The following is a 21,328-nucleotide window of genomic DNA, read 5'->3' on the forward strand; positions in this document are numbered from 1 at the left end:
GGAACGCAGCTTGTGCCAAACTATACAAAGACATGCTATATAAAGCAAGACAAAAGGGAATAAAACCATCCTATGTACCTGAGAACATTTGGGATGCATGGCGAGCCATTTGGGCTGTAGACAGATGGCAGGAAAATGCAATGAAAGCTCGAGCCAATAGAAAGAGTGAGCTGGCTGGCCCTAGTACTGGAGCAACAAAACATACCGCTGGATCCCGATCGATCGTCGAGCATGCCTTAGACTTGGTTAGTTTCCAATTTTAAAATTCTATAAGAGTTTTGTACCTAGACTATATCAATGGAATTATTTACATTCTTTAATATTCAGGAACATGATCTACAGCGACCTCCTACTTGTTGGGAGATATTTACCAAGACACACAAGTCAAAAGATGGCAACTTTATAGATCGTCGATCATCGGCATTAGACGTAAGATTCTACACTTGAATATATATAACTATTAACAATGATTACCTATCATTTTAGTAAATATCTGACAATACTTTTTTTTTAATGTAAATAGGAAGAAATTGCTGCTAGGGTTGCACAGGCGTCTCAGCCTAGTTTAGAGGGAGGTGAGGAGCAGACTCTATCCACTGACCAGATAAATGAAATTTATTATGATGTGGTTGGTGGAAGGAAAAAGACCTCCACCCTATATGGTCTTGGGGCTCAGGCGAGAGTTGTATATGATCAAGCGATGGCTCCTAGGGCCAGGGGTCGTCCCAGCACATCATCGAGTGCATCCGAATCATCTGCTAGAGTAGACGTCTTAGAACAGGAAAACGCAGATTTGAAGACTCGACTCTCGACCTTGGAGGCTGAATTTCGAGTAGAGCGGCAATCCCGATTGGATCTTGAGAAAATTGGGCGGGATATGCAGGCCTTCTTGGATCAAATGAGTGCAACGCCGCATCGTTTTGCCTCTCAGGAGACTCAAGACCCTAATAATCCTCCTGATCCATAGATTGTGATAGGTATCTTGATGTTTAACTTTTTAAGTTTTTTTTTCACTAATGAAACTATGTCTAACATTGTATTATATCTTTTCAGGAACGTTGATGTCTATACAACACCATCATCATATAACCAAACTAGCTTTCAGGTATGTAAAATAAATTCATAATATTAAATTTAATATGTTACTCATAATTGTGAATTAGTTTATTCTTTGTTTTATTAGTAATCTATCGTATTAATATTTTTGCAGGATTGATTACTACTTGCTAGCTTAGGATTGGATTTTCTTTGCTAGATGGTGTTGTATTGTGATTTTAAATTTCAGATGTTGTAGTACTATACAATCAGATGTTTATGGTTGGAGATGTTTGGATATTTATCTATGTTTTGTGATTGGATGTTTAGTTTAAATTTTGTGCTTGGATTATTGTTTTGTGCTTGGATAAAGTTTTTTGTATGAATGTATTGTTATTTGGTGAGTTTTGTGTTGTTTGTATGTGATGGTTTAGATTATTATAAAATGTAAACAAGGATGACTGCAGGAACAGAAATGTGCTGCTGAAATCTCCAGGTATTAGAGACGGAATTTTAAAATTCCGTCTCTAATTAGAGACGGAATTTTAAAATTCCGTCTCTACTTTCACCATGGAAAATACTGTTATAACGATATCTAGCGACGGAACTTTAATTTTCCGTCGCTGATTGCCCTGAAATTGTTTGAAATGTCGATACCTTGCGACGGAATATTTAAGTTCTGTCTCCAATTAGAGACGGAATATTTACGTTCCGTCTCTAATTAGAGACGGAACATTTAAATTCCGTCTCTAATTAGAGACGGAACATTTAAATTCCGTCTCTAATTAGAGACGGAATTTAAATGTTCCGTCTCTAATTAGAGACATAATTTTGATCAAACCAGAAAGAGGATTTTATTGTTAGCGACTGATGATTAAATTCCCGTCTCTAATATTTTAGAGACGGAATATATATTCCGTCTCTAATTAGCGACGGAATTTATATTCCGTCTCTAAATCCAGCCAACGACACAATTTGTATCGACGCAATGATTCCGTCGCGAATCAGTCGCTAAACTAGTTTAGCGACGGAATATTCCGTCTCTAATGCTGAATTTTTTTGTAGTGATATTTGATAGGGGAAAAGGAATATAAAAAATGGAAATATGAATAAAAGACTTGTTTGATTTAATAAGCTAATTATAAAAAAGAAATTAGAATGTAGCAGCATTTGTTTCATTCAGTAGTAATTAAGTTCGGTTTTGGAAGGGTTATTTTTCCAAAGTGTGGAGGTTGATATGAATTATACGATAGTATTAGAAGGAAAAAAAAGTGAATGTATATAAGGGCATAAATATTGCAAAAAATTGATTTTAAAAAATAAATTAAAGATAAGGTTTAAAAAAAAAAGAAATTAAAGTTTTTTAAGAATAAAAAATATTTAAACTTGACATGATTAATAAAAATAAAAAATCAAAATTAAAACATTTCTAATTAATATTTTTATTTCGATAATAAATATAGAATAACTATAATTCATATTTAAGGTTTATTTTTTTATTTTGAATATTTATTTTCATATTTACGGAGTGGAATCTATAAAAGCAACTGCAATTTAGAGTTTTATATTTAATTATATTTGAATTAATATAATTTTTTATTTTACTTCTTCTTGAGAGATTTTGATGCGGCCTTAATTGGTATCAAAGTCGAAATCTAATAGTTCAATTTCAATGCTATTTAACTTAATTATCTATCATCCTCAAATTTCAACTTTATGACTTAGTTACATTATGATATTTGATTTATTTATATTTTTCTTAGTCAATGTTTTTTTAACTGATATTAATATTCAACTTATGTCAACTAATTTAAAAAATAATCGTCATTATTTTTCTATTTACATTTGTCCTTGAATTCTAATAAATTCTTATACATTCTCATCATCTGTATCGTCAACTCTGTCATCATCATGTATCATGAGCCTCGTCAGCCCTATAATAAGAGAAAACCATTATTGTACTCTAGCAAAAAAACAAAAATTTCAGGCAAAAAGTCAAGAAAAAAAAAAAAGAGAGGATGAGACGGTGAGAAAAAAAAACAGAGAAACAATATTGTTGAAAAAAATAATTTAAAAAGTAGCATAGTAGATTTTGTATTGTTTCTAAATGGATCGAGTGACTAGTAATTTGACAAGACAAGAAGTCTAAATGATCAATTAAATCAGATAATTGACAAAGATCAGAAGTCATAATAAGTCAATCATGACAGGATATTAGACAAAGATAAGGAGTCTAAAAGAGGTCTTTAATCTGTGAGAGGGCAACTCTTAATTTGGGAGGAGGATAGCCACTTGCAATTTAGGCAATTGATTTGACCAAGCAACCAACATATATTTTAAAGTCAAAGTCAAAGTCAAATAGGCATTATACTAGCGTCCACTGGCTTGTAACAAAATATTTCACCAAATTTAACTTTTGAGTCATAATCTTAGAAAAGCAACAGTAATTTAATTTTTAATTATTATTCAATCGTATATTCCCTTATATTGTTTTCATTTTGAAATGTTACTTTGTACTCATTTTTATTCAAAATATTGAGTTTGGGTTGAGAAAATTGCAGGATCCAGAAGGAGCTTATTCATTATCTATCAACTCTAATTAAGCCACAATTGGTCTATTGGATGATGTTAGTGTTGGACAATCTATCTCGTTGAAGATTACTATAAGAGATTACATGGAAAATTTGTTAAATTAAAATTATATGAAATCAATCTTAGACTTATTTGTTGAGTTTTGAACAGATAATCTTAAGTTATTGGTGCTAGAAGTATTAGATAATAGAACCTGATTTTAATGTTGGCAAATATTCAAAGTTAAAATATATTGTTATTCTAAGGAGTTTGATTAAATGTGTAAGAAAGTCATAATTAAGGTTAGATAAAAACTTTCTAGTTAAATGGACTGGGCAAAGAAGTCCTGATTAAACTGACTATGCAGAAGACTTGGTAGATCGAGGACGTTGGACAAAAGTTACAGGAGTCGAGGATACTAGATGAGAAGTCTTAGGGGTTGAGAACACCAGACAGAAGTTTAGATAAGGTCGAGTACCGGACATCTAGCAGGAAGTCCCGAAGATTAAGATCAGATGTAGAGCAAAAGTCCAAATAGGTCTGAAGGACTATATGTTTAGTACACAGGTAATCTCTCTTTAGAGGAGTGAGTGAGGACATATTTGCTAAGAGAAAATAGTAGGCATCGATCTGATATAGAATTTTATTGAAAATCTAAAAGTCAAGACCAGACAATCCAAATTAGATTGACTACTTTGCACTTTATTATTATTATTATTTAGTGCTAACTCTGTGATGCAAGAGTTAAATTTTGAAATCAGCTGATCCAAGCGTTTGGAAGAGATTCAGACACCCTAAATCCAGTCTGACAGTACGATGAGGTGGCAACTTCTGATTGGCCGAAGCACATCAGCTTCCAGGCATCTAGAAGGGATACAAACGTCTGGATTAGGATAAGTTTTGACGGATAGAACTTCACTAAGATCACACCGTATCAACCTTGATTGAAGCGGCTAGAAGGGATCCAGGCGTTTCGAAAGAATTATAAAGAAGGGTTCGACCTACACCTCAATCATCAATTTCTCTACGGCTTTCGTATTTGTGTATTGCTCCAAAAACTACTCTACGACACTGAAATACTACTCCAATAACTAACGCTCAAGATTCTACATTATTCGGTTGTTCCTATAAGTTTTATTACCATCTTCAATTGTATTACATATTTGTACTATTTGTGGTTTGAGTGAATTGCCTAATGAAATCAATTAATCATCGTGGATCTTGGACTAGCAGTCGCTGGATTGTGAACCAAGTAAAAATAAATGTGTCAGTCTTGTACTTGCTATCTTTTATTTTCCGCTACGTAATCTCGAGTTTCTTTAAGAAAGTGAAAAAACGACGCACATTCATCTTTAATCCTACAATTGATATCAAAGTGTGGACATTTTGAATTAGTGCAACTACTGTTTGAGTAATTATTTTTAGTTTTTAAAATTGTTCAAAATTATCGTAACACTATTCGAGTTGATTTTTATTTTTATTTCTTTATTTTCACACTACTAATTTAAGACTAAGTCTTGACACTTTTCCGAGGAAGGCTTTGGCTATTCAAAAGGCCGAATAAAATTATTCAAATTGTTTATTTAATTGATATTAAATGAAGATAAATAATTATTTACTAATGAAATTTGTTCACGAGAATTAATGTATAACCATAACATAACACGGTGGCAAAAGATGAATACGTTCGTCCCCGTCAATTCGTCACAGGGCCAACACGGAGGAGATAATTCATTGACGGTTATTAGTCTTTGGAATAGTGACTAGCACATAAGGAAAGTATTTTCTTCGATTTTATCAAGACTCTAAATCCTAAACCTTATGATGACATCACCTGCTAACGACATAACATTATCCAACCGTCCCTGCCCCACGGGGTTATCCGAAGTGGTTAGGGTGTAGAAGTTTGTCCAATGAGAACGTGGGTTCGAATCGCGGCGGCAGCAAGAGCGTAAATCCCTTATCCCCGTGTCCCTCAACCCACTGCGCCCTTAACTCCTTCGATTACCGTGATTAATCCCCCTCATGATAGCCTTGGGCAAGGTCCACTGGGGCGAGCGTTATCGCCTTTTTGTCCAATGATCCAACCGTCCCTGTCATTAGCATTCGACGGACGAGAACGTCGAATCATTTCGGCTAGGGGCACGGACAAGGATCGGACGGTCGAGTTCCTTAGCTTCCCTACGCGTTTCATCCAGTTCGTCCCTCCGATACTGGGGCATTCGTAGGGTCACGCGAAATCGGAAGTCGGAACTCTCATCCCTTGTCTTCACTAGCCGCCTTGGCGCCTCGCCGCCGGTTGACGGAGAAGCGGTTTAGATCCGCCGCAGGGAGGAGTAAAGAACTATTCCTTCCTATTCCCACACTCCTCTCCACCGGTCCGACACTTCCCCCCTATTGCGGTGAGTTCCGACCAACATTCCTCCCTCCTCCTCCTCCATACCAGCTGCTTGATATTTACACCCAGCAGTCGTACCTTCCTCCAACATCTTCTCCCCTTCCTCCTCCATACCAGCTGCCGAATCCTCGAACATTGCGCTTCGCGTTCCCATCCTGCCACCGCCTTATCTTTGCCTTCCTCCTCCATCGACATCACCCCACCTCACCTCCTTTGTCGACGTCCATGCTCATTACGTTTTTGATCGATTCTAAAAGCATCAGGATGTTTTAAACACTTCCTTCGAATTTATTTCATAAGCAAGACTTCAACTTTGAGAGTGACACAAGTAGAGCACGCTTAAAGATTATCCTTGTATAATTTCAACGATTGATTCTGAAATGCATCTCTGCTACTTGCAATCAGTCTATGAACACCTATGGTTTGATTTCTTTCACTAAAATTCATCTGATTAGAGCAAGGTGAAGCAAATCTCTAATGTACCCTATGAATAAGGTGGAATTCACATGCTGATTAAATCATAGATTAGCTTATGTGCCAATCATAGTTAAAAGAGAACACAAATTAATGTTAAAAAGAACTACTACAATATTAATCCCACTTAATTGTTTGTTTCAATCATGTGGATGTTCTATTTGGATTCTCTAAGTGTGATTTAGTCATGTTTAGGTTAAATATCACCACTATATGTTATATAATTATGCTTAATTGTAATTTATTTTGTTGCCATATTTTACTCTATGCTTGCCTAAGTGGACAAATTTGCAAATTTACTTACAAATAACCATCTATATATTTTTGTTGCGTGTCTTAAATCAAAAGTTGCTGGAGTCTTAGCCTCTTTGCATAGACCTTTTGTTTGCCATGAAGTAGAAAAAATGATTTAAGGGAAAGTTGATATTTGGTTAAACTAATTCTTCTTTTCTTCGAACACAGAAGATAGCAATCCACTCAACTATCGCATTGAGAAATTCTAGACGTGTAAATTTGTTGTTGCTTTTGCAAATCGAACAAAGGTATCTTACAAACTCCTACCTTTTTTTTCTTAGTTGTGTTTCTTTCCTTCCAAATTTCAGTTGCATATCTGTCTTTGTAATAGAGGGTGCACTTACTTTTGTGTTTTGGTGATCTTTAGTATTGTTTTCTTAGTCATGTAAAATTAGTCTTCTTTGGGCCAAAGGTTCCTTTTGGCTGCATCTGTGAAATAATCAAGTACCAAATAGTAAATAACTAGTTCAAAGGGATGACTATTTTTTTTTTTGGATGGCAAAAAAAAAGTTTCCCATGGATATTGGGCTAGAAAATGATCAATATATAACTTTAACCTAAAATTGTTCATGATCTCATTTTCTTTTTTTTTTTTTAAATTAAAATCTTTGTATGGTGCATATTTCTTTGGTAGAATGGCAATTTTTTCATGTTACCTTTTGTGGTGCATATTTCCACTTGTAGGTTTGTTGAAATATTTTGTTGTTTAAAGAATTTTGTATATTGTGTTGGTGCAATTAGGTCCAACTTGGTCCTGATAGATGAAGGATTGCCTTTTGATGTTTAAACAATATGATGCTGTAATCATGTCATGGGCAACATAATTGAGGTAAGTATAAGTTAGGACTGATGTGTAAGTAGGTCAAGACTGATTGAACACTTGACATTGGACAAAGTGCAAAAGGGTTAAGGTTGACTAGATATTTGAGAAGTCCAATAGGTGTTAGCATTAGTTGAAGTCAATTGGTGTTGATAGTGGGTCTATGTAGAACGGATGTTTGGCAGTGAAAGTTCACCTGATAAAGTTTGACCTGAGATTAGGTAAAGGGGGAAGTCCTCGAGATTTGATTTATAGACATTGGAAGTCTTTGTAAGTCGAGGTTGAATTGTACTAGGCAATTGAGTGAGTCCTAGAGATATTGAATCTCTCAGCTTTAGAGTTGGATGGAGCCAAGGTATAACTGGACTGATGTAAGGTTTCAATCAGTTGCGTAGGTCAGGTAGTCAACTTAGGTGGAAATGCTAGCAAACAAAATTTTTTTATTCGGATCTATTGAGGTATCGCCAATCAACATTATTATAATCATTAAACAAAATATGATTTGAAGAAGTCGACATTTATCACCTAGAATCGACCAATGATGGCAGAATAAAATAGTCGCTAGAAGATTCGGTCAAGGATAGATAGTGGATAAATTGTCTACCAATGAAATAGTTAACAAAGGAAATGGTTACGAGCTAAAGGAATAGTCAAATTGATCTAGATAAGTTGACCAATGGTAAAGAATAGTCGGTTGATGGTAGAGAACATGATTGATGACAACCAACAGAAGGACCTACTAAATCTTAGGGAACTAATTTAATTGATTTGGATTAGTTAACTGATGATAGAGAACAGTTGATTGATGACTTAGCCAACAAAATCCAAGTGCACTGCTCGTGATCTAGATGAATTGGTCATGAGCTGATTTGGATCAAGAAAATTCTAGAAATCAACAAGTGACTATAAAAGGAGGAAGGCTTGGTTTGACATCATGTTATTGAATGCCTCTTTTAAGATTTTGACACGACTAAAAACACAATTTAAATATAACCATAAACTTAAACCCTTCGCCTAACTCATCAAAACACTTAACTGCCCGGGAGACGAAAGTCCTAACAATTTCCTCTTTTTGATGAATAACAATTCAATTAAGTTATTTAAAATATGATGCAGGAGGATCTGCAGATTATTATTATTATTTTTGATAATTTTTATTCTTTTGGTATTTAAGGTATTTTAGGTGTTTTAAGTATTTTTGGTAATTTCTATCTTTTGTATTTTGTTAGATTTGAGTCCGTTAGAATTTTTAGGATTGTGAGTATTACTATTTTTTCTTTATTTTAGAATTTTTTCCTTTCTTCGCAAGATAGGAATTCAATTCCATATATTAGGATTTGTTTCATTTCTTTTATTTTTGGGTTTAGAGTCTATATAAACATTTGTTTAGCTGTATGAGAAATAATCCTCTGTTATTAAATAATATTTCCTTTTTTGAAAAACATAGAGGACGGTGATTTTCTCTTCTTGTCTTCTCCTTAATTTCCCTCTTCTCGTTAGCCCGCACCTGCCCGATGTTAGTTGGTATTAGAGCAAGGTGCAGACCCAATGGATGATCGTTGTGCTCGTGGTCATGGTAGGCAGGTTCCGATAGAGGAAGCCGAGCACCATGAAAGACGGTTGAAGATTGAGGGCTTACAAAGGCAAGTCACAAATAGAGAATATTGTTGATTGGATCAACAAAGTGGAGCATTGGTATGGTAGGAGCACTTGGAGGAGGTAGCCGCCTCCTTAAGGCTGGGGAAGCTCTGTGTGGACTCACCGGCGAGGAGGGAGTTGGGTGGAGGCATATTCACGGCCATCCACTCGTGCTTCCGGGCTTTTGCTTGCTTGGCGACATTCGCGTATCGTCTGCAAAACATAGTCGTCTTTGGGATGAAGTTTGACTGTAGCTACCAGAAGAAAATTTTTCTTTGATGTGCTTGGTATATTGAATGTAGTGGTAAATCTCCTAGTGTGGCTCAAAATTTTAAAGTAATTCAAACCCTTATCTCGTAAGAGATAGACTTTGCAAAGTAAAGACAACAGCCACCACCAAACCTTATTCTACTATGTGGGGTCAGCTATATGGATTTTTCTACGCCATTGGGCTCTATCTGTTACTATATCATCATTTATATTCAAATAAATTTTATCTTATTTTATTGTTACTAATCAAGTCATTTCTATTCTTTCTCTTTCTCATTTGATGTACACGTTTGTTATAGTTTCATATCACCTAACTGCAACATTTATTGATCATCTAAGAATATACCATCTTAAACATGTCTCCCGAAATTTTCCCTCACTAGGTGTTAACCTCATCTCTTCAACTCTCATCTTTTAATCATGTGCTCGAGCCATAGCCAACATTTATCTCCATATAACATAGCAGGTCGAACTGCTATTTTGTAAAATTTTCCTTTAAGTTTTTTTACGATCACAAGACATCTGACGTTTTCCTTCATTTCAACCATCCCACTTATATTCTATGTAAGATATCTCTATCAATCCCTTTGTTTTTTTTTACAAAAATGATTCTAAATACTTGAAACTCTGAATTACATAGAACTTGTCATCTCCTATCTTAACAATTGTCTCATTATGTCTAATATTACTAAACTTAAATTCCATATTTATCTCTTTATTCTACTAAGCCTAAAACCTTTTTTGCCAAGATTCGAATTTAGCATTTACTCCTTCATGTGTTCATATACTAAAATAATATCATCTTTAAACAACATGCACCTACCTTGGTACCGTATCTTGGATGTGTCTAGTGAGTTCATCATGATCAGTATAAAAAGATAGAGACTTAGAGTTGATCCTTGATATAACCTTATCCTTAACGAAAACATTTCGGTTAAAAAGACTTTCCTTTTGTCATTACATCTTCGTATATATCCTTAATTAGTTCAATATACTATGCTAGCACCTCTCTTTTATAGAACTCTCCATATAATTTTCGTTGAGACTATCATAAGTTTTTTCTATGTCAACAAATACCATATGTAAGTCTTCAGTTCCCAATACTTTTCAATTAGTTGACTAAGAAGATGCATAACTTCTATTGTCGACATTCTAGTTTTCTAGAACTCTCCATGTAATTTTTGTTGAGACTATCATAAGTTTTTTCTATGTCAACAAATACCATATGTAAGTCTTCAGTTTCCAATACTTTTCAATTAGTTAACTAAGAAGATGTATAACTTCTATTGTCGACATTCTAGACATAAATCATAATTAATTTTTGGGCATATGCTATTGCAAAATTCAATATAATTTTCTCTTCATTTCTTGTTCCAAACCCATAACTCTTATGTCGCCTATCATATTCCTTATTTTTCACTTTTGCATGCCCATTTAGATCTCCTATTAAAATCATTTTGGTTGGTAGAATATTTTGTAATATCTCATCTAGGTTGTCCCAAAATCTAGATTTAGTGTGCTCATCTAATCCACTTAAGGTGCATATATTTTAATTATATTAATAGTTTTTTTTGGCGCTACTAGTTTGAGAGCTATAATTACATCCCCTTTCTAAATACGACTAGTTCATCTTTTACCGAACTATTGACAACAATACTTACATTTCTTGTTTTGCTCCCCGTGTACCATAACTTCAAATCCAAATTCTCTATTTTCTTTGTTTCTCTCCTACCCATTTTATTTTTTGTACCTGAAAAATATTTAATTTTTTCCTAATCATTATATCTACTACCTCCATTGCTTTATCAGTGAGTGTTTCTATATTCCATGTTCCAAATCTTAGAAAATTAGTTTTTTAACCCAACCTATGGTGTAAGACATCTTGTATATTTAACATTATACTAAGGTGACGTTTGGTTCTTTCCTAGGAATCAGAATGAGAATGAGTATCATAGTATTGTGGAATGAGAATGGGTATGAGCTTGGGTATCATTTTTAAAAATATTGTTTGGTTAGTTGAATATTTTCAATCGGAATGAACTTAAATTTCCTTTTTTACCCTTAGAGGAAAATAAAAGAAAAAATTAGATGGAAGAGAAAGTTGAATGTGAGAGAAACATATGATGAGAGAGAAAGTGTGATGAGAGAGAAAGTGTGATGGGAAAAAATGAAGAGAGGGAAGGTGTGATGAGAGAAAATGAGGAGAGAGAGCGTGATAGGAGAGATTGAGAAGAAAAAAAGTATGATGAGAAAGAAAGTGTGTTGAGAGAGAAAGAGTGATGGGAAAAAATAAAGAGAGAGAAAGTGTGATGAGAGAAAATGAGAGATTGAAGAGAGTTAGTATGATGAGAAAATGTGATGAGAGAGAAAGTATGAAAGGAAAAAATGATGAGAGGGAAAGTGTGATGAGAGAAAATGAGGAGAGAGAGTGTGATGGAAGAGAATGAAGAGAGAGAAAGTGTGATGAGAGAAAATATGAAAAGAAAGTATGGTAAGAGAGATTCAGGAGAGAGAAAGTATGATAAAAAAATGAGGAGATAATGAAGAGAAAGAAAATAATGAGAGAGTATGTGATGAGAGAGAATACAGAGAGAAAATGATAGAGAATGTGTGATGAGAGAGAATGAGGAGAGAGAGTGTGATGAAGAGAATGAAGAGAGAGAAAGTGTGATGAGATAAAATATGGAGAGAGAGTATGGTAAGAGAGATTGAGGAGAGAGAAAGTATGATGAGAGAGAGTATGATAAAAAATGAGGAGAGAATGAAGAGAGAAAATAATGAGAGAGAACACTGAGAAAAAATGATAGAGAATGTGTGATGAGAGAGAATGAGGAGAGAGAAAGTATGTTGAGAGAGAAAATGTAATGATAAAATGAGGAGAGAGAAAGTATGATGAGAGAGACAAGGAGAGAGAGTGAAATGAAAAAAAAATTGAACAAATATACTAAGGGTATTTTCGTTCAAAACTTGATTCTTATTCCCATTCCATGAAAACCCAAGGGAGGGGGTGGGTATCATCCATACCCAAGTTTTTGGGTTTCATTCCAAAATCTTGATTCCATTCCCATCAACCAAACACAAAATTTGAGAATGAATCCATTCTCTCATTCCCAAACCTCTAAACCAAACGCCACCTAAGTTCTTATAGAGATGAAACAGTCTTTACCGAGGCGTTATAGTCAGATCCTGCAACGTGTTCCTTTCGGGGAGCATCCTAGCATTAGCACAATAGTTTGATGAATTCATTCATTAAACATTTGTCTGGAAGTCCATGTTGGCTGACAACCTAACGCGCAACTCTGACCCTTTTTCATCCGGGCTTGGGACTGACATTGGCGGGTTTACAAAGTAAAAAAATAATCATTGTATTATTTATTGTACGATGAAAACAATGAGTGAATTCATTTTAGGTCTTGTGATAACATGTCTCATAACATCTCAAAATTGACTATGCTAACCAAAAATAGTGAAAGTAGAAACCTTTTTTTTATTCTAAACAGTAATAACATAAAAATACAAATTAGATTATGAAGCCATGTTTCATCATACCGGTCTTTAATCTACTTTTCTTGCATGGATAGGCTTTCTCGCAGACCATGAAGAAGTCAAGTAAATTGCAATTTTCCTGTTATTCTAATTATAAATTGTGACAAATTTATTTAAATACAAGCTTGGGCAAAGTCATTGCTCGTGAAATGTATTTGTTGGCTGCTTCACTAGTCAAACAGTTTAAGAAGATATCCCTTAAAAGTTCAGTTATAATAAATTTTATTCTTCCAAATAGTTTTACTTTATCCTTTTGTGCATCTAGTTCATTATGAAGCCCATGGTTTTTGGTACAATCAAGAACCAGATGGAAGCGAAGGATGGCAATTGGTATAAGAATGTTCGTGAAATATATGCTGATGTAAGATTGGTTTTCACTAACGCAATGAAATACAATGATGATCAAAGTGATGTTCATGTTATGGCAAAGTCATTGCTGGAAAATTTTGAAGAGAAGTGGCTGCCATTGCTAGCTGAAGTTGCTGAAGAGGTTGAGTTGAGCAACTCTTATTTCTTCTCCCATCTTCTTGATGTCTTCCAGTCTAACATTTTGTCTTCCATTTTCTTCATGGATATAGTTTCTTTTAACAGCATCAAATTCGTCATAATATCTTTTTGTTGTCTCATCTCATTTTCCCTGGGGTTACTTGCCAGGAAGCAAGGCAAAAAAATGAGGAAGCTCAAACCCTTGCAAATATGCGGAATTCTCGAAAGGCTGCATATTCAAAAATAGCTAGAGAAACATACAATGAGGTAGCCTGAAATATGTATATACTCATAATGTGTTCTTGTTACTTTCCATTTCTAGGCACTGATCGTATTTTTTTTTTTCACTCTAGTGGCAAGGCTGGAGTTATGTGACTTTGTTAATATTATCTTGGTCTGTACTGGTTAATAGGAACTAATCACGCTAGAGCACAACTCTATTTTTTCCTAATTTTTTAATCCAATTTTCAGCTTGATGAACTCAACTCGCAATTGGAAGAGCTAAGGGCAATGGTAATCAAGAAATGCAGGTAAACAATTTTGCCCCATCCATCATCCTTATAGAATATTATATACGCACAAACATACACTTTTTTTCTGTTTTATTTGAAAGATTTAATTTAGCTAAACTGCTGAGCAGCTATTGACCTTTTGAAGGTTTATCATTCAACAGATGCAGGCAAGCATTAGAAAACCAGCCTGACCTTATATCATTCTTAGCTACAAATTCACTTGTGATTAAGTAGCAAAATATCTGATTAAGAAAGATAATCAGCAAGATAGTAGATCTGGAAAAAATATTTGTAATATAATTTGAAGACCATGTAGAATGATAAGGCAGATAGAACTCCTGGCAAAGCTTTTTATATAGTCAGTCAAGGGTTAAAGAATCATTCCTAGCTAGGATATTGATCCCCAACCCAGAAATACTGTATTGATGCCTTGTTGGTATGCTGGCAGTTGGTTTTGGTGGCTCGGATTAGGAGGATGAAGGCATCAAAAAGAAGAATCCTAACTGATTCCTTTTGTCTTGATGGTTTCTCTCCCCAACCCTATTCACCTCCTCATGTCATCTGGAGCATATTGCAATGGAAGCATCAAATAGTTGGCTTACATGTCTTGCACGTGTTCTGCATACCAATTATCTGGAAGAATGATATTGCTTCAATTGTGCTAACTGAAAGGATTTTAATAACATTATATATTCACTTCATGCCATCAATATCGACCATTCATCCTATTTTTGATAATTGTTTTTTCTCCTTAGTTCTTAACTTCTGTACAACTAATTTTAATGGTTATTTGAACTTCCATAGTAGACATTTATTCCTAGTTAAGACAGTTATTATGTAATTTCACAAATGAGTAATGCTTATTAAATAAATATACAAGATTGAGATTTTTCTCTTGTGGCTAGAGAAATATGATTGTAGTTGTACCTCCATGTGAAGGGGAGCTTTGGCACAAGAATAAAGTTGTTGCCATGTGACCTAGAAGTCACGAGTTTGAGTTTTGGAAACAATCTTTTGCAAAAGCAAGGTAAGGTTGCGTACAATCGACCCTTCCCCGGTACTCCACATTGGTGGGAGTTTTGTGCATCGGGCTGTCCTTTAGTCGTACCTCCATGTAAAATATTTTCTTCGGTTTTAGAAATACTAAAACAATTCCAGCACACATGAGAGTTTTTAGGATCTATTTATAAATATGTTAGGCACTTCTGTGTAAACAAAAAGATCTATAGAGTGTAAATTGTAAAGATATAATAATGACTATAAATAGAGGTAAAGGGAAGTACCTAGGGATTAAGCTGATTGTAACATGTTATCACGGCCCCATGATAGCTAGCTCCATGTTGATACTTCTCATCATCAATCTGATTGCCTAAGCTAGCATCTTGCAATTTCATCTCTTGCTTGTGATTTTTATCTTAGCAGTGTGTCACGATAGGGTTGTTTTCCAGTTATGTTTTCCATCACCTGCTGTGTCAATTTCCTCTCAGTTGCATGTCTCAACCCATCAACAAGGTTGCTGTGAGCAGGAATCATTTGCCAGTTCTGATTTCCATCACCCACCGCTCGTAATTTCCTATCAGCTATTCTTCCCAACCACTCAACAGTTGCGCCATGAGCAGGGATCCGTTGCCAGTTCTCTTGGTAATTGGGTTCATAGGCATCTTCCTTTGAAAGAAAGATTACAGGGCATTTCTTTTCTGACCGTCTCTGAGAAGCCATTGAAGTACTTCCCTTATTCTTCACATTTTCTGCAAAATAAATGTAGTCTCATTCGGCGAGAACCCACCAATTTCTCATCTTTGGTTATAGGATGTTGAACACTTTATTTGGTTTCTGTCAACTCTATATATAAATCTTACAATTATGCAGAACTTCACAACACTTGACCACTGCATCACAGTTGCTACGTCAGACCTACAGTAGTTATAATTTAAAACAGAGCTAACTGAAAACTACAACAGAAACAAATTGAAAGATAACTTTAGTCAATGATTTTTTTTTATCCCTTTGCTTCAATGCATAGGTTGTGATCGCCACTTGCTATGTGAAAACTATTGATAAACATGGAGTTTGCTTTGTTGTTGGGAAGGATATAACTGTTGGTGCTGGGCAACATCGAACCTATGTTTTGATGTATGGTTAAGTTTAAAGTTAGTATGCTTTGTGTACTGATGAAATATTGTCAAGTGTGCAGGTGTAAGTTACTTAACAAGAGGAAAAGTCTTAGCGAGGCTAGGCAGTGCAAGTCCTGGTTGGGAACAAACAATGACTAAGTCTTAGTGGAGCTAGGCAACTAAAGTTCTGGTTGGGAACCAGACAGTGGCTAAGTCCTAGTGGAGCTAGACAATTGAAGTCCTGATTGGGAATCAGGCAGGAGCTAAGTTTTATTTGGGAACCAAGCAAGAAAGTCTTAGTTGGGAATTAGGTGGCTTGGCAGACAAGTCAAGTGGAGTCTGGGAGCTGAAGGCTTGACAAAAAAGTTCAACTGGAGTGAGCTATAGCTTGACAGCTCAATCTATATGGGTCGAGCTGAACATTTACACCCAAAGTAAGTGCAAGTAACTTAAAATATCATACTCATTACGCGTAACCATTGTAGGGAGGCAAAGTTTGACGGTTCTAGGCGATTGGAAAGAGTTCGGGTGATAGCTCTCGACTAGCGAAGTCGGAAGGTCTAGGCGACCTTAGCTAGTTCGGGGCGACCAGAGCTACTTCCAAGCGACTAGTTGATGATGAGTTCGAGTGATCTAAGTGAGACAGTCAAGATCAGGTTTCACCTTGCTCCAGGCAACTTCCAGTCGATTGGAGGATGCCACGTTAGCAATAGCAACAAAGACTATATATATGGCCTCGAGGTAGTGCTTTTAGATCACTCATTTAATTGATCCCTTTTTGAATTCAATTCATTTGTGCTCGTGCCCTTGTTCTATCATGCGACAACGACACGCTGCAACCTAGAGCTTCAATTGTGATCGGCAACAGCTAAGCATAATCTTTCATTTTTCTTGCGTTGCCATACTTGTTTTATTTGTGCTTAATTTTTTAGATTTTTTTTTTCAGTAAGGTTTCTCTACCTTTCCAGAGGAAAAATTAAGAAATAAGAATAATATTTTATTATTATTGTGCGTGTCTATCTATGCTTTGATTGATAAACTGCTGAACAAGTTTTGCATGTTTACATTGCTTTGTTGCTTTTGATTATATCTGTGCTAATTATTATTTTAATTATTTCTGCTGTGCTACTCTGTTATTAGTGATTTCTGAAAATATCATCTCGTAAAATTTGTAACGCTATTTACTCCCTTCTAGCGTGGAGTTTGATCCCATGTGGATTAGATTTATCATCTTTACAAAACCAGAAAAGTTGCATTTGATCTTTTGGATGTATGCACGTTAGAATTTTCCCACATGAGTAATTCCCAATTTTGTTATATCCGCCAATTGGTTTTGGTGCACTATTCTACGATGTGCATATCAAATAAACTCCTACCTGAATATGAAAATATTTCAACGTAATGAATTTTTAATAAGGATCACATCTTGCATCAATTTCCAGACCCACTTGATGGGAGATTATTTCAAACTTGAAAGTTGGTAAGTTAATAGATAATTGAATATCACATGATTACAAACATTCTAGTTTTTCTTGTTGCTCTTCACTTACCAACATATTTAATTTTGTATAAGAAATTCTTTCCACGTATTTAAAGAACATTGAAATACTAGTTTCACTTTAGAAAATTTAATCTATTATTGTCAGCAACATAACATTACTTCTAGGAAACTGGCTATCAATACAATAAATACTTCCAACTTAAATACAGGGCACCCTCAATTTGTGTGCAGATGGCATAATCTCCTTTCATTTAGGCTTGCCATCATGATTTCCGGCAGTGTGAAAGTGAACCACGATTATGGTGTGACTAATGTTTAAATTTCTTTGTTTCAGAAAAATGACTACAGAGGAGAAAAGGAAACTTGGAGTTGGCCTTAGCACTTTATCCTCTGAAGATCTTAACAAGGCTCTAGAGATTATAGCTGAAGACAATCCTGGCTTCCAAGCTACTGATGAAGTAGTGGACCTCGATTTGGATGCACAGGTATTTCTTTTTTCCTTTACATATTTTATTATTGTACTAGAAAAATTGGCCAATGCAGTTAAGGGAAATAACCTCACCTAAGCTTAATGTTGTCTTATAGACCTTTTGGATTGAATTTGTAACTTTTGCTAGTGGGTCACTACGTTCTTAAAAGTCTTTCCATTTGTCACTACTTTTCCAGTGAGTGCATATTTTCATAGTTTTCCAGTGACATAGTGCATATGCTTTTTTCACAGATGTGCTAAAAGTGGTTCACTTTACTCTCCACGTTTCAGATACCAATCTGAAGTTTGTATTGATAACATGCTCTTATTTTGTCATTCTGATAGTGGCCTTCTTCGGGGCATTCTTCTCACTGATCAGAGAATTCAAGTTGCTTCTCTTTGTATTGGTGCAGAGTGAGAGCACATTGTGGAAGCTCAAATTCTTTGTGAAGAGGGCATTAGAGAATCAAGGAAAGAACTCTGCAAGAAAGGCGGATGACAACTTGAAGCGAAAGAGAGAGATTATTTGTGAAGCTTTGGTGAAGAGCGCAGCAAAGAAGAGAAACAAAAAGCTTCCGGTGTCGTGACGTTGCTTGATGTTATACATGTAAATGTAACCATGTTTTTGTTGCTAAAATAATTTAGCTGGAACTTTTGAAGTAGGTTGCCTATGTTGTTGTCCAAGATGTTTGAAAGAAGTTTTTTTTAATCTTTAAACAGCTTTTTGCCAGAGGTAACACTTATGGCAAACTGCAAAAGTTAAGCAATATGGTCATGGATGTATAATTTCTAATGTTTGCTCTAATTAATGGCAGTGCCTATCGATGTGGTATATTCGCTTTATGTTATGCCGGACTAGTACGTGAGAGAAGGGAAAGAGATTAGTAAAAATAGGTGATTTACTTTCTATAGATATGTTGATAATCCTTTTTCTTTCCTTTCTCTCAATTACCTTGCCGTCCAATTAAAACTCAGTCCATCTAATATCTTGATGTTTATAGATTGAGAAAAAAAAAAACTTCGTTGGCCAAGGAAGCAGTGTGATGTGGACATTGTTGCCCCCTAAGTGATTTGATCATGAGTTTTGATATTAAGAACAAAAGGTTTAAATTAGATCTTGTATTATATTTTGATTTGGAGAAATGATATTCATCTAGAATTTTCATCTAGAAAATTCATCTAGATAGACACATAAATGATGGGCCCACAAAAAGTGAAATGGTGAGTCCCATCATTTATGTGTCTATCTAGATGAATTTTCTAGATGAAAATTCTAGATGAATATCACAACTCTTTGATTTGTGTCTACGGGTGTAGAGATTTCGATATACACGTAGGATGAGAAGCATTAGAGGTGGTTGTACTAGGAGAACGGTGTCACATCAATAACTTCGATGTTAGCAAGCATTTCATGGAGGCTATTTAAAAGAGTTAAAGCCTCGAACAAAAAGATTGTCTCCAATATTTAATTCTTCTAAAAAGAGAAATATTGTTGCTATTCTTTATATATTAATCTTTGATAATGCCCCTAAACTCATTCTGTAAGAGTTTCTCCACCTCCGTCACATTATCAAAGGAGAGAAAAGTAATGGTTCTACTTAAGATCATAAGTCGACTAGGAGCCTGTGAATTGCCTAACTATGTTACATGGCTGTGTCATTCTTTGGTATGTGTGTGGTATTTTCTTATGCTTCCGCAGTTAATCTATTTTATGTGCCTTTGCTAAAAGCACAGCAAGAGAAATACATCTTTCATCACAAAGACACCTACAACTTGGGGATACAAAAAATATTGTGAGGACGTGATAGAAAGGCATATGAATCTTTTCCTACTCAATCATCTATATGGTCTGAGGATATACCTCATGTGAAAACTTGGCATTTAGACAGTGACAATTCATCATGTAAATTGCTTTCCCCCCTTCCAATACGACACCGCACCCACCTCCCCTCCTCTCTCTCCCTGTCAAATGATAGTTTTATCCTTTTTCTTTTCTTAGTTTATTTTTTTCATCAATACTTATATATTTTTAATTTTATTTTTTAAATTAATTTTGATTATTATTTTTAAATTTTATTTAATTTTTATTTTTTAATCAATTTTATTTATTATTTTTTTATATATTTTTTTTATTTTTTTCAAAACATCATCTTCTTTTAAATTACGCATCTTTAACTCTTGATATATGTCAGAACCTCTATTCCCTTTAAATTACTCCTTCCAACTCTTGACACATGTCAAAATCTCTCATCTCTTTAACTTATCCCCCTTCCAACCCTTGACACATGTCAAAATCTTTCATCCCTTTAAATTATCGCACTTTCAACTCTTGACACATGTCAGAACTTGTCACTCTCTTTAAATTACTCATGACAAAATCTCTCATTTATTTAAATTACCTTTCTTCCAACCCTTGACATATGTCAAAATTCTTCATCCCTTTAAATTATCACACTTCCAACTCTTGACACATGTCAAAACTTCTCACTCTCTTTAAATTACTCATTATCCAATCTTTGACACATATCAAAACACTCTTCTCCTAAAATCTATAACTAAAAATAAACAAAAGATTATAAATATATAATAAAAAAAATATTAAAAAAATAAAATTGATAAAAATTAAAAAAACTGATTAAAAAAACAAAACTTAAAAAAAAAGGAAAACGAATAAGGGACAAAAAATAAAAAAATAAAAGGAATAAAGAAAAGGATAAAAATGGAAGAAAATTAAAATGAGAGGTGGAGTAGAACGGAGGGGTTTGTCAGAAGGGGTGCGAAAAGCAGCCCTCCTCATCATATGGAATACACTGTTGTGGCATTGTTTTTTTAACCCTTCGGGGGAACTTAGGAGGTGCTTGGTTCGGGTAAGGGAATAGGAAAGGATATGAGATTGATTGCAAATATTAATGAAATGGGAATAATACTCATACCCCTCATATTAGTGGGGAATGGCCCATTCCTCTATTTAGAGGAATGAATCCGTGGGTCCCACCTTCATTTCCCCAAACCAAGCACAGGTTTCATTCCATTCTCATTCCAAACCTCCCAAACAAGCACCCCCTTTGTGTCAAGACATAGGTTTGGGGTTGTAGCTTCTCTGAAGGGATCATGTCAATGTAAGACTCATACCACGAATAAGATCGCGGGAAATGAACGGATCAAGCTTACCAACAACAATCTCAGATTAGCTGGGGTTA

The 21,328-nt window shown here is 34.9% G+C and overlaps 2 protein-coding genes and 1 long non-coding RNA gene across 5 annotated transcripts; all 3 read left to right on the forward strand.

The window, feature by feature from the left end:
- Positions 1-10: 10 nt before the first annotated feature.
- LOC121990604 lies at positions 11-980 on the forward strand. The gene is made up of 3 exons (XM_042544714.1): positions 11-245; positions 328-429; positions 524-980. Exons 1-3 carry the CDS (start codon positions 33-35, stop codon positions 965-967), a joined length of 759 nt encoding a protein of 252 aa, XP_042400648.1. The 5' UTR covers positions 11-32; the 3' UTR covers positions 968-980.
- Positions 981-1,066: 86 nt separating this feature from the next.
- On the forward strand, positions 1,067-1,384 carry LOC121990605. Its single transcript, XR_006114637.1, has 2 exons — positions 1,067-1,105; positions 1,211-1,384. It is a non-coding gene; the product is annotated as an uncharacterized LOC121990605 (long non-coding RNA).
- Positions 1,385-5,793: 4,409 nt separating this feature from the next.
- Positions 5,794-18,971, forward strand: LOC121989278 (transcription factor GTE1-like). Of its 3 annotated transcripts, XM_042543217.1 has the most exons (8): positions 5,794-6,008; positions 6,941-7,020; positions 13,312-13,376; positions 13,455-13,536; positions 13,701-13,799; positions 14,004-14,062; positions 17,994-18,144; positions 18,542-18,971. In XM_042543217.1, the coding sequence occupies exons 3-8, from the start codon at positions 13,318-13,320 to the stop codon at positions 18,713-18,715; spliced, it is 624 nt and encodes a 207-aa protein (XP_042399151.1). In that variant the 5' UTR covers positions 5,794-6,008; positions 6,941-7,020; positions 13,312-13,317; the 3' UTR covers positions 18,716-18,971. The 3 variants fall into 3 exon arrangements, with proteins under 3 accessions (XP_042399151.1, XP_042399149.1, XP_042399150.1); XM_042543215.1 differs by having other exon boundaries at positions 13,312-13,536; XM_042543216.1 differs by having other exon boundaries at positions 6,944-7,020; positions 13,312-13,536.
- Positions 18,972-21,328: the final 2,357 nt, after the last annotated feature.

This window comes from Zingiber officinale, chromosome 6B, assembly GCF_018446385.1.
Source record: "Zingiber officinale cultivar Zhangliang chromosome 6B, Zo_v1.1, whole genome shotgun sequence".
NCBI classification, from domain to species: Eukaryota; Viridiplantae; Streptophyta; class Magnoliopsida; order Zingiberales; family Zingiberaceae; genus Zingiber; species Zingiber officinale.